At 43.3% G+C, this 17358-nt stretch overlaps 1 protein-coding gene across 1 annotated transcript in view; it reads left to right on the forward strand.

The window, feature by feature from the left end:
* The window catches only part of htr4 (5-hydroxytryptamine receptor 4), a 142004-nt gene that overhangs the window by 40699 nt on the left and 83947 nt on the right, over positions 1–17358 (forward strand). Inside the window, exon 2 of the mRNA XM_031746318.2 lies at positions 1242–1320. Coding sequence (XP_031602178.2) covers positions 1265–1320 — 56 coding nt within the window. The 5' untranslated portion in view covers positions 1242–1264. The remainder of the gene's footprint in view (positions 1–1241; positions 1321–17358) is intronic.

The raw sequence follows: 17358 nt of genomic DNA on the forward strand, positions 1-17358 counted from the left end.
CTCCTCGGCCTCTTTCTCTGCCAGGCTGACCTTCACCGCCCCACCCCCATTAATCCTACCTGCAGCCTCAGGCCGTCTTCCAGTACTGTTTCTGTTTAATTCTGCAGAATTTAGCACAAATAAAAACATGTTCTGCTTTGATGGATTTTTATTTTGGGAACATTGTTGTTTGGGAACAACTGATGCTGCTCTTTTAGCGTCGGCGATCTCGTCTTACCTGACTGAACGTCCGGGTTTCCTGATACTCCAAAACACAAAGCATGTTTTCTTAAATGTGCGATGTGTTTAAAGTAAAAACCACTTTCTTCCTGATGTTGGAAAAACACAATCCGCTGACAGCGTCGCATTTTCCACTGGAGATATGAAAGGCTCATGTCTTCCTCCTCTCACCCCAACCGATCGCAGCAGATGGCCCCGCCCCTCCCTGAGCCTGGTTCTGCCGGAGGTTTCTTCCTGTTAAAAGGGAGTTTTTCCTTCCCACTGTCGCCAAAGTGCTTGCTCATAGGGGGTCATATGATTATTGGGTTCTTCTCTGTATGTATCATTGTAGGGTCTACCTTACAATATAAAGCGCCTTGAGGCGACTGTTATTGTTAGCGCTGTATAAATAAAACTGAATTGAATTGCACAGCAGAGCTGCTTTCTGAAATGTAATGCCCTGACTCCATGGATGACCTCGAGACCTTTGCTCTGTGGTCTTCTTTTAGATTTTTATCTGTGGAGACTTAAAGGCCAGCCCGAGTGGCTTTGATCTAAGCCACTCAGTGAGTTTCTTGGACTCTGCTCTGTTTTACGTTCTTATCCTTAGTGCTGAAATGTAATAAATGTTAGTGCCGTGGTACCCGAGTCTCCTGAATGCTTAAATCAACAATCGTTTTCATAAAACATTGGATGTTATATGCTCAGTCTTTGAGCTCCAGCTGCTGGTTAACGTAGCCGAGGTCAGTCAGATGTTTAGTAATCACCTTTCCTTACAGACTCAGCCTTACAGTCAGTTTGAAATCCTCTGAATTCAAACTCATTCGACCCAAATACAAAGCTACATGCACAGCGGCAAGTCGTTCATCAGCGCACGCCAAATGTCAACCAAAATTGTTGCATTTGCATAATCCTGATGTGGTTTAACTATGTTAATGTAATCTGCTGAGACCAGGACTGGTGTAATAGTTGTAATTAAAAGTTCCCTCTTTAATAATGTAAATCATCATGTTCATGTTTTAACAGTGGTTTTCTGTCTGCAGGGACTCTCAGCATTTATGGTCACATGAATGTCAGCGCTGCAGGCCAGATGCCGGCGATGGCGGAGCTCGGCGGTGAGAGGTGAGAGTTAATCAACTTTTACGGAGAATAATCACGCCATGTGTGATTACACGCTTCCTGACAATGGTCATGCTGATTAATACACAACACAAAATCCACCTTTTAGCTGTTAGCTCAGTCAGACTCAGTGATGAGAGCTTTGACTGTTCAAAGATGCTGACGCTGCACGGATGCATCAGAGACGTGACATGACGCTTTTTTTTAATAGTATGACTCAAAATGTTTTCTTCATTTTTGTCAGGCAGCTTTGTGAGTTTGGATATGTCATCTTACTCCCTGTACAGGAAACTGTGGCTCTGCAGCCTTTCAGGTTCATACAACACAGAACTAAACAGCATCATTGACAGCAGATATGAAACAGCATGAAAAGAGGGTGCAGAGGCCGGTTACAAAGTGGCTTGCAGATGTGCATATATGCAGATGTGCAGGTAGGCTGTGTTGTGTGGATGTGTAACAACTGAGCTGCAGTGGTGAGCTTCACTCTGTGACCTGAATGAATTCACTAATGTTCACATGAAACACTGTGAAACATAACCGAGTGCCCAAACGCTTCATAATTAATCTCATTCCAACAGACGCTTCAGTCATGCTGAGTGTGAAGCGCTCGTAGTTTCAGCCACACGCTGATGTCCATTATGTAAAAGCAATATTCAAATGTATTTTGACAGCTCTGGTTTCCTCTTCAGGGACATCCTCATCTTCAGATATTTGGTTCAGCTGAGGAAACATCAGCTAGCCGGGGGTTCTCGCTGCCTCTGTAGTTGTCTTTGCCTCCGGCTTGTGGGTTTGATTAAAACACTGATCCTGCTGAAAGTGCTGTCTGGTCTGTTTTTGCTGTGCTGGGATGCAAAGAAAGTCGTTTCTCTGTGCTTGGTTAACAACTTTTAGCCTGGAGGATGAGAGACGGATGAGACTTTGATCAGAAATCATCAGTGGGAAGGCTTTCTTTTCTTTGCCTCACAGATCCACAGACACAATTCTCAGAGAAGCCAGAGACAGGGAGCGTCAGTCTGGAGCTGGAGCACAGAACCAAGTGAAAGCTGAGGTTTTTACATCTCTACATTAAATATTTCCTCTTTGCTGTGAGCGTTTATGTGAGAAAACATCGTTGATGGTGTGATTATTCAGTGTGATTTCCACTCTGTGTGAAGCAGCACTCTGTCATCCCTCAGCACCTCTAACTGCACTAAGCTTCTGCTTCCTGCTCCATATTAGTCATAAGGTTTCTAATAATTAGGTCGGTGCATGGATGGTTATCCCACTCAGCTTATCGCACTTTATTAAACACACAAACTCCAGCCACCCCGAAGGTCAGCCGATCAGAAGAAGGTCAAAGAGCGCCTCGTGTTGTTTTCACTTTCAGATATTTCCTGCGTGTCAACAGTGAATCTGAAACTGAAACTACGAATGCTGAACCCAAAGAAAAACTGTGGCACAAACAGCAACAGCACGAAATATAAAATGTGGATCCAACATTAACGTTTCCTTTCAGTTTCATGGAAAAAGAGAGTTCGTTACTAAACCAGGCACACACAGGATTTTATTCCCTCAGGACGTTTGAGGCAGAATTAAAATGATGTAAGTGAAGCAGGAGGTCACGGTACAGTAGTTACTCAGGCTCAGCTATGAGGTAGTACTACATGACCTAGTTGTGTGCTGTGCTGTTATGGATGGGGTCCATGTCATGTGATGACTGCCTCCAGCAGTGTTTGGAAAGGCCCACGCTGCACTCGACATACATGAGATCATAGCGTGTGCCCATATACATTAAACGTGGTCACACGAGTGACACATATCAGTCAGAGGTGGCAGGCAGGTGACTCACCTTCAAATATGAGGAGAGATGAAACGAGTGCACACAGAATAAAAATGAACAGAGTACCTGTGGCTCTTTGACTTTTTGCCTCCAACTTATAGAATGATGGGAGCTCTGAGTGATTGGTTTAAGGTGGAATCAGGTTTGTGGTCTGATCTCCTCTCCAGCCTCGGCTTTGAGTCTTTATCCATCATCCTAGAGATGCACGCTCAGTCGCAGATGCAGGAAACACGCGAGAAAATCTTTCTGTGCAGAGTTTCCTGTTGGTGCTGCTGCTGTGGGGCAGACATCTGTCTCTGCACGGCACTCAGCTTGTGTCTCACAGTATTTATCATACAGATGCCAAATGTGGTCCACTTACCTGTTGGAGACTGAAATTTGACTCCTGAATAGCTCAGTTTTACCTTAGATTAATGTGGTAATGATATGATAATAAATACTTACTTCCCCCACTGTGTGCTGTGGGCATGTAACACATTCATAAAACTCACCAGTCTCAGGTCGGTTATTGTTTTCCCCTTCAGAGTGTGAGAAAGTGTTCAGTGTACATTTGAGTGTAGTAGGAGTAGAAGAAGTACTTCGGCGGACAGACTATGATGATGAGGTCATCAGAGAGTAGACATGGAAGTAGGAGGTGGGGACTGAAGTCCTGGAGTGTAGACGCTGTGGGTGGAGCACACATGGCTGATGTAGAGCTGGAGGATGAAGGGACTAACGCCTGAAGGGTGTAGCAATAGATTACAGTGAATGATCGAGCAGGGCGCAGAGGGGAATTAGCTCGGAGATAATGGGAAGAGGAAGAGGAACCAGGAACGTGAAAAACTTCATACAAATAAACATCGTCATTATCATCCATCGTCTTCCTCAGCATCAGCAGCAACTTCACTCTTATACATCTGGTCTTATGTTGTATGCTATAACACATGTTGTGTGTTTGGAGCTTTTCAGGTGGTTTTGATTGGAGGCCATGGGTTAAGACTGCAAAGCATGCGAGATGACCCAGTTTCACACAATTGTAGTGTAATAATGTTGTGTAGGTTTGTGCAGATGGTCTCGCAAAGTTGTACAAAACTGCAGAGAGCAGTGCTTTATTCTTCATGGTACGGTTTTAAAATTCAGAACTAGCATGCTAAAGCTAACACAACAAGCACATGTGAATCCCTCTGGACAGAGGAAGTGTCCCTCTGTCCGGAGAGGAGACACAGCGGGATTGTCCTGGCTGTCCAGGCATCCTGGTCAGATGCTGAGCAACAACGACTTTCTCTTTATGATGAGGAGTAGGAGCAGGTGTACTCCTCCTCCTCCTCACCCTCTCTCTGAGTGCAGACACCTTCAGAGAAATTCATTTCTGCTGCTCGTGGCCGCCGGTGAGGGTGTGACTGTAGACTGAGCAGTAAATCACCAGCTCAGCTCTGTCGTTCCCACAGCGAGCTGCAGACTCGTGTTTCCCCGGGAACGGGAGGCACTTACACTCCTCTTCATCCCGGCTGGTGTCCCCGCCATTTTCTGGCTTGAGACTTGGAGATTCTCAATCTCGTTCCTGCCGTTTCACTCCCCTTCAACACTGATAATTATTCATAAATGTTATTCATCATCTTTTCATTGCTTATGAATGTGTACTGTATGTGAGTGGGTATTATAGTGGGGCCTTTCCACAGTGACAGCCGTGTGATGTGGGATCATGTTTTGTGCTGCCGGTTGTTACTGTAGAGAGTCGTGCACGCTGCGCTGAGGCTGATCGTGTGACCCAGCTGTTACTGTTTGGTTTTTAACACTGACACACACATGCAGCAGTGTGTGCATGTGTGTAATACAGCTGTTGTAACAGCTGGATACAGACTCAGCCTCAGTGCCAGCAGCTCCGCCCTCACACTGGAGCTGTGTGTTTTTCTCCACTCGTTCATTTGTTCACGCTGCGTCGAAGCTCTTTGCAGCTTGACTTTGTAAAGTAGCTCAGTGTAGGTCAGTGCTGAGCGTGCATTGATCTGAAACAATGATAATAATACTGATGTGAAACTGTGTTTCAGTTTTTACACACACTAACGAAGTGTACAGAATCGGTTTTGTTCTTTATATTTCTTGCACAGTAGTCAGGTGGAGTACACACAATTTTATTGTGCATGTACAATGACAAGATTTTACTGATTTACTGATTTTAAGCCAGAATATAGAATAGCTTTTTATTGTCACTGTTACAAGAACAGTGAAAGGCAGTTTGGCATCTCTCCATGTGTGTGAAGTACACAATAGTGTAAGTATTTACACAGTAACAGACAAACTTACATTTACACAAGAAAGATATGTACAAGTTATACATACACCTGTAAACATACATGCACATACATGCATATATGTATATATACATACATACATACACACACACACATATTTCCACATACACGCTTACATCTATATACATACACATACATGCCATCTAACTAGCAGGTGCATTGAGAGGTGCAGTGTGATCAGTGATATTGCACGTTGGGGGGGGGGGGGGAATTGTGTTAGAGCTATACTAAATAAGGTTATAATAAATACAGTTTAAAGAGGTAGGGGTGTTGGTTGCATTGAAGTATAAACAGAAATACGGTGTAATAAATAAGGTGTAATGTCCATGAGTGTTGGCAGTGCAGTTATCCTCCAGGCAGGGTGGAGGTAGGGCATGTTTGACAGCCTGTGGGTAAAAACTTCTGTTGAGTCTGTTTGTCTTTGACCTGATGGACCTGTAGCGTTTACCAGAGGGAAGGGGGGAAAAAAGTGAGTGTCCAGAGTGCGAGGGGTCTTTGATGATGATGCTGGCTTTCTGCTGAAGTCTGCCAGTATAGATGTCAATGTCTATTTAATTTTATTCTATTCTATGCTATGCTATGCTGTTCTATGCCATGCAGTGCTATAATCCGTGCAATCAGACACGTCCAAGAAGGTTAAATATTTAACTTTGCCTCCATGAAATGACATGAGGAAGCTGAGATGTGCAAATTTTCAGCTGTTGAACTAAGCGTTTTTTCTCTCTCCTGAGCTGAAGCTAGTGAGGGTGGTCTGTGCCTGTGCAGCTACCCTGGAAAAACCCAGAAATTATCCTATTGGTCGTCAAAGCTCGACTTTATTGATATTTATTGATTTATACTGAGGTGTGAGAGGCTTCAGGGAGTTCATCAAATGTCGCCTTCATGGGGAAAGAGTTAAAGGTCAGGACCGAGTTCTAGAAATGGACACCAAAGTTTCTCAGCTTCTGCTGTGGGTGCACAGTTATGCAGCTTATCTGAGGTTTATTTGTATAATTCAGTCAAGCTGTGTGCATTTCATGGTGTAAGTCACAGACGGCCGGGCCAGAACTCAGACAGTGATAAGAAACGATAAAGTGTTCATGGAGTCCACAAAGATGTGTGTCAGAGCTCTCCTCAGCTAACATCCTGCAGTGCAGTCGCTGATTTCAGCAGCAGCAGTCATCCCGGAGCGGGAAGCGGTGCTGGAGCCATGCGTGGATGCGGCGCAGTCAGTCAGACTCGGAGTGCTCGGAGCGGATATCAGTGAGCTTCTCTTCCCTCTCGTCGAATAAGCTTCTGCCTCTTACCGCATCACCTCAGGTGTCCTGAGACAGATCCTGTTTTCTGCATGACTGCTTCCAACAGGAGCATCGAGCTCTAGAAGGCCCAACCCGGATCTTCAGGTCGCCTCCGCCTGGTCCGCCCGTACAGCACATTTGTCAGCGCACTTCGCTCCTTCCTTTAGTTTAAATGTTTCAGAGGCGAAAGATAAAGAGCACAAAGTCATTGTTCTCTAAATCCCACACACCGCCATCTTCTCCTTTTCCTGTTAAGAAGATATTTTTCTAGCTGCAGGTTCCTCTAAGGACAGACGAGAGGTAAATTGCAGTCAACAGTATTTATTCTTGCACACTGGGAAAAATTAAACACAAAGCCGTGCGTCCTGCTGCTGCCCGGCTGGCACAACTTTAACAAACACTATCAGGGCGAGCAGACGTGCCACACTCTTCTTCTGCTACAAATTCCAGCACAGCGCTGCAGATAAAGAGCGCAGGGAGAGAAATTAGCTAACACAAAACCGAGGAACTGCTCGCGCTGTGACGCAGCTGAGCTCCAGCCGAGCTCCAGCCGAGCCCACCGAGTACACTTTTATCAGGAACACCAGGAATTCTTGTCGTAGTATGAAAAGTAAAAGCTCGTGCCTGACAATGCAGGGACAGACTGTAAACTAAAGCAGTGGCATTAGTATTTCAGGAATAATGATCCGATCAGAGCGCCGACAGGTCTGCACACACAACGACACATACGGCTGCTGCCGGGGGTTACACAGATATAGAAAACAGCAAGAAAACCCAGCTGTAAGTCCAACATTTAGCCTGAATTTTGACTCATAACATACTGCATGTTTGCCAGGCGTGCTAGCATCAGAAATCCATTCAGCATCCTTCGGCTTCTCCTCCGAGGCATCATTTTGCTACATTGATTGTTCGCTGCCACTCTGGCAGCAGCTGACGGCACAGTCTCAGTGTATTTGACTGTTTTTCTGTCAATCCGTTCAGACTGCACATGGTGGCTGTGCTGCACAGTCAGGACTTGGCAGGCGATGCACTGCGCCGTCACTTTTCACAGACTAAATAATTCATTCAGCAACTTCTTATGTAATCTCAATAAGAAACCCTCCATTCATATAAAAGGCACCTGCTGATGCATGAAAGCTGAGCGCGCACACACAGCGATGCTGTCAGAATCTGCAGTGATGGGATCTGTGAAGCAGCTGAATCTCTCTTCCTGCCCACGGAGATGAGTCCGAGCCAGAGTGCTCCATTGTTCCCCTCCCGTTTCCATTCGTGCCCGACCAGGTGATTATCCTGCCCTTGGCACCTCACAGCTTTATGTTCCTTTACTGGGTCAGGATCATTTTTCACCATTTTTTGTTAGAGTTGTTGACCGCTGATGACTCCATGTGATATACGAGGGGCTGCTGACAGGAACTCTGAGGCCTGCAGATCTACTTTGTATTTTAGTTCTGTATTGTGCATCAAAGATGCCTCACAGTCATAAATCGAATCTTATTTTCTAACAAAAACTGAGCAGTAAATCCTCTGGGCTCAGTAAAACCTCCGCTGTACCCGACCAGCACCGAAGGTAACGAGCTGCTGCTGCTGAAGCTGATCGTTTTCCTATCAGCTGTTTCCTTCATGTGGCCAAAGCTGCTCCGTGTTTTTCTCTCATTTCTTTGTGTTTAGCTTCATACAAATTTATGTGACTGCAGTCTCTCAGCGTTGTAGCTTTCAGCAGGCAGTAACATGTATATACAGTTATGGCCAGAAGTTTCCATCCACTCATCGTGGACCTGGGTGGGTGTTCCCAGGGTGGAGTGATGGTGCAGCACACATCTTTAATGACTTTGAAAATTGTGTTTATTTAGGATTTAATCCACACAGGGTCAAACATAGACATACACCCATACACCGCTCTGCACTGACTTTAAGGGCTGTTAACGACTTGATAATGAGCATGACTGAGTCCAGCTGGTAGTTTTTCTTTGCATCTCGTTGGCCTGACCGAGGAGTCTGAGGAACTCTCAGAAGGAGAACTGCAGATTTGCACAAGTTGGGAAGGAAATTGTTTCCACACAGCTGCAGATTCAAGATCAGCAGTTCAAATAAATAAGTTATTCTGATGTGCTGACGTCTGGAAGAGGAGCCACACTGTGACATGATGAGGTTGGTATCAGGCACAGTTTAAAGTCAAAGCTGTGAAACATGAGTGCACGCTTTCCTGCCGTCATGACTCGTACGGCTTCTTTTTTTTAAACCTGACAGGAAGCTCCTTCTTTTGCCTGATGTTGTATGTAACGCAATAATGGCCTTATTTAACAAGCATTTTACCTCCACGCTCGTCTTTATGCCAGGAATCAGAGTGAGTCGGAGTAACTGAATCTAGCACGATGCAGCATGCAGCGACCGAGCCTGCAGTCTGTCCTGATGCACATTCAGCTGAAACCTGGTTTAGGTTTTCAGTTTGCAGCAACATCCTGTGATATGAGTAAAAAGAGAGACCTGTGATCTCCAGACAGCCCTCTCAGAAACGGGACACCTGCTCCTTCATTACATGAACAGAGTGAAACTGGAGACGGCGTCCAGACTTTATTTAAAACCACATCCTCTGTTATCACATCAGAGCGCTGATGCCATCATTTATTCAGCCGCTCAACGCCTAACGGCGCCCTTTGGTTTGAAACATGCTGCTCGTAGCGTCTGCTGTCCATCCTCACTGAAAATATGATTTTTATTAGTTTCTGCTAAAATATGAATCCATCAAGCACTGGCGATTTATTCACACTCTTCCGTACCTGCACCTCCCGTCATGTTGCATTAAAGCTGTGCACAGAACTGTGTGCTGCTCCTGTATGTTTCACACATTCATCACTGTTTCTATATGTGAATGTGTTCACACTTTACAAACACATCGAGAGAGTACAAAGGTCTGACAGTCGGAGAAAAGTTCTTTACATTTATAAACCCAACATCACTCCTAATACTACTACTACTACTACTACTACTAATACTCCTAATAATACTAATCATTTAGTTTTTGTAGGAAAAGTTGAGTTTAATTAAATCTTGATAAACACGATCTTGTCTTTCAGCACAAACTGTTGACTGTGTCCCACAACTGTGGAACATCTTTCACACCTGCTGCGTGTCCGTGTCTTACACTCTTTTCTTCACATCAGCTTTGATGTCCAAGTTTTTCTCTCTTTTTTAAATATTTATTATCCGTGTGATTTCAGCCCCGACATCTCTCTGATTTGGAAAGTTATTTTAAGTTTCTTCAGTCTGAATTTCATGACGGTCTTCCAACATCGTCACTGCTCTCTGCCCTTCACCTGCACATAAACCTGTTTCCTCATTTAGAGAAATGCAGGTGTGATCTGTGGACTGCAGACGGGGAGCATGAACCCGCTCGTTTGCGATCAGTCATGTCCCGAATCTGATGGTGATTTTGCATAAAGTGTAAGAACGTTTAGTGGACAAGGCTCATTCTCTTTAGATAAAAAACAAATAAAATGAAATGTGTGACGACTCGCACATCTGGACAAAAGACCTCAGTGGCTTCCTGCTGTTACACCTGCAGTGTTTTCATACCTGCTTCTTCTTCTCTTGTTCATTTTAAAGTTTGCCTCTTATCTCCTCTTACGATTGTAGGAGAAGGCTGATGTGAACTCGCACAGAAAACTTTATGTGTGAGAGGCACACTGACAATGTGTTTCCTGACCAGAAATAAAAGATTGTCTGTTTGGTCTTTTTTTTATGATTTATTAATGTCTGAATGTGTTTTCATTCCCTCCTTCTGAAAGCTTTTTGTGCTCAGTGTGTGCCGGTTTTTCGAAGTGATGAATTTGAAAGGCAAATAACGTCTCCTGGGTTGTGGAAAGAACAGCTGTTTTAACCTCCAATCGATTCTAATTGTCAGCTTGATTTAATATTCGCTTAAGTGCTGCATAGTAATGAAGACAGCTGTCCTTCAGCTGCAGGACCATCTCGTCAGAACCTTCTGGTGTGTCCTTCAGAGAGGAGCTGAGTTCCTGTGGTGTCAAAGCAGCCATGGTTAATATTAGTTATGTGAGCGGCTCAGCAGGTGATTCCTTTGTTTGTCCTTCATTCATTGTAATATTCATCCTGTGGACATAAAGCAACAGAGGAGCCAAAATAATATTGGGGAACTTTGACTGCTTGTAAAACAAAACATCACACATAGATTCATAAACCTGTAGATATGCACATGCAGATATGAAGGGATTACCATTAAAGAAGAAATCATTCAAGCCCTACAAGGAGGTCAGACTAGAGGTAAAGATACCCAATAATCCAACATGGTGTGTGTCTGTGTAGGAAAAACCTGCCTGCTTTCATCGTGGTTTATTAATAATCAAACACGAAGGCTGGACATGAACACGTCAGGCTCTGATCCACCACAGCGGCACAGGTTTGCTGCTCACTGCCGTTTGTTTGGTATTTTGGTGACTGTCAGCTCGACAGCGGCTGAGTGGGCATGGAGGCTCGCAGAGAAGCTCCGCGATCCTGCTTAAAGCTGGTTAAACACAGACCGTAGCGTTCTTTTAAGATGACAGTATGATATTAGTTTGTGTAGAATCTCAAAAGGCCAAAAATTTATGCTGAGGCTGTATCTGCAGCACGAGAACTTCTCAAATAAATGCATGAAATATGTTTTTATTCTTAGGAAATTGATACTACAGTAACAGTACTGTAACAATACAGCAACAGTACTGCATTACCCCAGGCTATGTGGCATTGGGTAAAACCAGTGTTTGAGCAGAGGTTATCAAAGTTTTCAAAGACATGTTGAGATGTTGCAGCAGTCAACCAAAAAAATCTGTCTAGCTTTATTTAAAGTCCTGTTGAACTTTTTCCTTTTGTAAGATAATTTATTATTATTCAATTAGTTTAATTCCACTCTGAGAAATGAGAGTGCTCTGAACTGAGCTGTTAGACAAAGATACTAGATAACCTACAATACACACACACACGGGGGAAAAAATCAGGTAACTAAGCAACAGAGAGGACACGAGCATGTCAGAACACACTAACAAAACAAAGTGCTGAACTGGTGTAAAGAAAAAAGCTGAACATGTGTGGCTGGTTTGAAGGGCTGCAGGAGAAAGTGTCTGTCTCCAAAAGAACGCCAGCACGGCGGTGGAGGGATGATGACCTGAGTGCACCAAGTATTCTAGAGTCAGCGTGAGGCCGTCTGTCCTACAGCTAAAGCTCGGACTAACCCGGACAAAGATCCAAGCTCAGCAGCACATCTCCACCAGAACGGCTGAAACAGGAAAGAACAGAGTTGCTGCAGTGGTCCAAAGTCCAGACCCCAACCTGTGCATGAATAAATGCTGCAAAGCTCAAAGAGCTGAAGCTACGCTGTGAAGAAGAGCGGACCAAAACCCCTGCACAGCGATGAGAGAGAATGATGATGTCACACAGGAACCATCACTGTGAGTTACTGCTGCTGAAGGAAGATCTCCAGCTGCTGGATCACGGGGTGGACAGTAGTTAAAGAGCTTTGGCAGTGAGGACATTTGTGTCTCTGTCCACCTGTCCCCCAAAGAATCTTTTCAAATCTATCGTCAGTCTAATGTTGGTGAATAAACCACTTGCTGTACAATCCAGCTCCGTGCAATAACAAGACAAATAATTGGCCTCAAAATGAGAGCAGAATTTCTGCCTGAGGCAGTGACGAGTAAGAGTCCGCTCCCTCGAGTCCGTCAGAGGAACGAGAAGTTCACACTTTGGAGTGTGGCGTAGCAGCAGGGATGTGTGCTCTCTGTAGGAGGTGTACCAGCTTTCATTGATTACTGTGGCAAAGCTTAGGTGGTGCACGCTGCAGGTCTCTGATGATGAATCTAGTCTCCAGAATGTCTCATTTGCAGCTCTCCAGATTTCAGCTATTCCCCCAGATCAGGACTTTGGCATCAGCATTTACAAGAATACAAGACTAGAAAAACATGTCACACATGTAGGAGTCTGTCAGAACCCCATGCTCACTGGAGCATCGTCATTTCTGAGGAAGAAATATTATCAGTCAGTATTTTAAGACTTAAATGCTCCAAGAAATTCAGCAGACAGAGTTTAACATTTGGGGAATTCCAGCCATAATTTAAGAAAACGGCAAAGAAGTGTTTCTGCTAAAGTTTGAACTACATCACAAATGCAAAGATGATTTTGTCTTTAACCTTTGTGAGGTGACAGTTTTAGCACCATGTCGACCGTGCATGAAGCTAAATGCTTCAGTAATTATCACGTTACCAGCTCCTCATTAAAATAGCCACCTGTGAATGCACTGTCATGTGGATCACATCATTTCTACTAAATCAGGAAGACTCACTTTTCCACAGTGTGAACAGTAAGGAGAAAATGAGCTCTGCTTCCTGCAGTCACAGTCGTCTGAAGAACTCAGATACGCGATAAAGATGCTGTTCTGTGCATGAGTGAAATGGTGGAAGGAGCAGTTTCACATTAGTTTGACCCCGATTCTTTTGCCTGAGGTGAGGTCTGAAGGCCTCTCTGGACTGAGCCAATGAAATGACACAGAATGATCGATTAATGTGGGTCAGTCACACTGAGGTGAGATGTGGACAGAGTCTGCAGCTGCCGCTCCAGTCCTGCTTCTCCTCCATCACCTCTATTTGTTCATTCTCCTCTGGAGAATGTCCTGGGACTGATGTTTTCTTTTTCTTTACTCTGTCTGCTTGTCGTTCTATTTATGTCTCCCCTTTATTAATCTTCTCAGTGACTCTGACAGTTTCTCTGGGCTCAGTGAATGCTGTGTGGGAATCCCTTTGGCATTATGTGCACTCAATATTATGCTTTTCTCAGACCTTAAAAAGCATCAGCAGACATTAATCCCCAGGCAGGAGACTCCTCTCCAACACACAGCAACCTCCCAAAGTCCTGCAGTAAAAACAGATCAGCAGGAATTTGTTTCAGTAGCAGTGAATTTCATTCTGTTCTACTTCAGAGGCTTCCTCTCTGAAACTGAAAGTATATAACACTGGAATCAGTCTAGCAAACACAATTTAATGCATATTTTTATGCTTCAGGTCTGTTTTCCTTTGTTAATGCATACACGCATGCAATGTTCCCTCTAATTTTTCACACGTCTGAGCGAACACACAAACTCCCTGAGCGTCCGTTGGACCACTGTGAGCGACATCAGACGTGTGCACTGTGGTCACGCCAGCATCTAATCCATCCAAGTTACATGGTTTATTAAAATAATCAAATTACAGCATTTACATTTATGTTAGACTACTTTTAATTAATTGCTTTAGCCCACTTACAATGAAAATGTAAAAAAAAAATCTAGTCATTGACCTGTGTAGTATGTTAACATTATTGGAAGTAAAAATAACTTGAACTCCAATTTTGAAAACACAACTTTCTTTCTTTTTAAAAAAAGCTCTGACTTGTATTATGAGTATGAGTCTGTGGTCTGGGAGAGAGTCCTGTAACTCTGTCTGCAAAATATAGTAGATAATGACCAATGTTGGGCAATTAATTATATAGTTACTTCTTCAAAAAAGTAACTCAGTTTGGCAAACAACAAAGATTTTTGCAGCTATTTTTTTTAAATGCAGCCAAGGCATTTTTTTAAATAAACATTTCAAACTTTTTACAGAACAATCAGCTGTTCTGCATCAAATCTGATGCCACACAAATTATTTGTGCCACTCCAAAAAATAATTTCTGTCCCCTATGAGATAAAAGAGAACAACAGCCTGATACCTGCAGGCCTGACAACAGGAGATGTATCACTCCTGTAACACCTGTAACATTCAGTACTCGCCTCATTGTTCTGACACACACAGCAAAACTACACTACACACTAACTACACAAGATTTGCGCTAAACGTCGCAAATCTCTCACATATCAAAAGCACCGCCGTCACTCCTAAAACTTCCCCGTTTCTTAAGAACTAGATGCCACGTTGCCATATCATTTTTTGATTGGTCGACATGGTACTTTTTTGGACGAATAGGAAAGGGAGAGGGGGGTGGAGTTTGTTTTTGCTCCCAGGCGGAGAGTGCTTTCGAGCCTTTTTTCTTATAAAACGCCGTTTTTACCGTTTATTCCCGCAGTAAATATAAACAACGACAGTATTCAGGAAGAAAACCAAACATTGCATATTTTTTTTATCACAACTCTGGTTTTACGTGGCCTATCAACACAATTTAAAAACTGGTATAAAGTCCACACTTTTTCCGTCAATTGTTCCGTCTGTCCTGCTCACATCTCCAATGGTTGTACACGTTGTCATTAACGTGGCTTCACTCCACATCAGCAACGCCGCTTTGCACATAAGGTGTCGGCAAATAAGGACGCTGTCATAGCCTGTCAACCACGTTGATTAGCTGCTTATATACGAATGTAAATCGCATTATTGGCTGGACTTTCGGATAAGGTGGCATCGTTCTAATACAATATGGGAGCAGCCAGTCACTCACTGACTAATGCTGCAAAACAGAATTGTTAAAGTATTAATTTTAATTTCAATTCAGGTTAATTTTTTTTGTGCGCAACACAGATTTTCTGTGCGCAGAGACCGTGCCAGCAGTGCGCAATTGCGCACGTGCGCAGCTTAGAGGGAACATTGCACGCATGCATACCGTTCAGAATCAGAGAGACTTTATTAATCCCAGAGGGAAGTCAAGTAAGTAAAGTCATCGTCCTCGATGCATTTGAAAAGTTTGTCAGACTGCTCGTGTGGACGCCCCATGCTGACCACACTTGTAGTTTTCCTGCTGATGACGAGAGCTCCGCATCCTTAGACCCCGAGCGTAAACAGCAGCGTTGAGGTTGTTTGTTCGGATGGATGGCTGCAGAGGGTGGGAGGCGACTCGCTGATGTGCAAAGCCATCTGTGTCAATATAGTCATGTTGTGTATATTGTGATGTGAGCCCCCCCCCTCTGTGAATTATATTGTCTGAGTTGTAGGTTTGCATTCCTCACCATGAAATCGATGTTTCTGTGACTCCAGGAGTTACTTACTTGAGAGATTGTGATGTTTCTCCTTGCAAGATGTTGATTAGCTCTGAGGTATTTGCATTTTTGGATTTTACTTGGATGGATGATTTGAGTTTCAGTTCTCTGGTCAGTCCAGAACAGAAAAAGTAAATGACTCTATGAATGACCTCCTTTTCAGGATGTTAATATGAATAATATGTTGCAGACGTGTGAAGCCTTTTTTAGTCCATGTGTAGTTTCTTTCTAATTGCCAGATGAGACTAAATTTGAAAAAGAGAGGAGTGTTTACGATTGAGTGAAATTTTCAGCAGGCCGTCAGAGCTGCTGCTGCTGCGTGTCATGATTCGAAGCAAAGACGCTGTTTGATTGTTTGAGTGGAACTGAAACTGTCACATTATTTCAAGGTGTTTGTTCTACATGCAGCCAGGTGCTATCTGATGGGTTAGCATCCACAGCGTCCATCTGAATGTGTATTGAAGCTGATTGGTCAGAGCCTAACCAGCTGAGCCTGATGTAGAGATGGATTGATTGTGATATTTGATGGCTGAACATGTGATGTGTATGATAGGATGGGTGGTGGAAGTATGAAACCCATAAAAACCATAAAACAAGTTCAGGGAATTTAAAGTTCCATGAAGTGATGAAGGAGGTTCTGTAGAAACAATAATGTATCATCTGCATATCGACTGATCTAATATTATGTATTTAATGTTCAAGTTTATTTGACTGCTGTTTAATTCTACTCACATTTGTCCACCTCACCAAAACAAAACTTAAGTTGAAGGATTCCCATTCTGACATAATGGGGTACCTGGTGCAGCTTGAAATGGAAGCATAAATTTAAATTAGATGTGGAGGGTTTTTTCTCTCTCTAAGTTTCTCATCTCCCTCATATGTTGGGTTTTGAGTATGACCCACAATATTCTAAGTATTGTGCCTGAATGCAAACCATGTAACAATGAACAAGCACCACAGATGAACATGAAACACAAGTCAGCTGGGAATTTTCAAGAGGTACGCTTTTACTTTATAAACTTGTAAAACTGTCAAAAAATAATAAAAGGTGGGAATATCATAACTGCATTAGTAATGTCAGTTACTTTCCTGCAGATAGAAATAAAGAAGCTCCCACCTTAATCTTCCTCAGTGAGTGTTTTGAACATCTCCCCTCACATGTGCTTCAAAACAAGTAAAGACCTGAAAGTGTGTGTGTGTGTGTGTGTGTGTGTGTGTGTGTGTGTGTGTGTGTGTGTGTTCCATATTAATTACAAATTTCAACCCTTCTCTGCATGTTAGAAGGGAAGTTTATTTTTCATTACAAATAATAGTTTTCATAAATGAGTCCTTTGAAATGACATTTTGAAGTTTTGTGTCGTTACACAGTTGTGGATAATTGTTGTGCTTGCAGCATAAACTGACCGTGTTACACGCCACAGCTGTGACTCCCAATTACACTTTTTATGATAAGTAAACAGTGAAACCAAGTCTTACCCAACCTGAAAATCAGAGTATTTTTTTAGTTGTCAGAGGTAGTAAATAACTCGGAGCGCTGCAAACGTGCTAGCTGTGTTTGCTTTGCTTCAATGCAGGAGAGCCAGAGTCATTAAAAGCTAGCACAGTAATGTTTTAGTAGATCATGCAGTAAAAAGTCTTTTCCTGATTTTCTGTTTCACCATCATGTCG

The sequence above is a fragment of the Oreochromis aureus genome, linkage group 2 (assembly GCF_013358895.1).
Source record: "Oreochromis aureus strain Israel breed Guangdong linkage group 2, ZZ_aureus, whole genome shotgun sequence".
Lineage (NCBI taxonomy): Eukaryota > Metazoa > Chordata > Actinopteri > Cichliformes > Cichlidae > Oreochromis > Oreochromis aureus.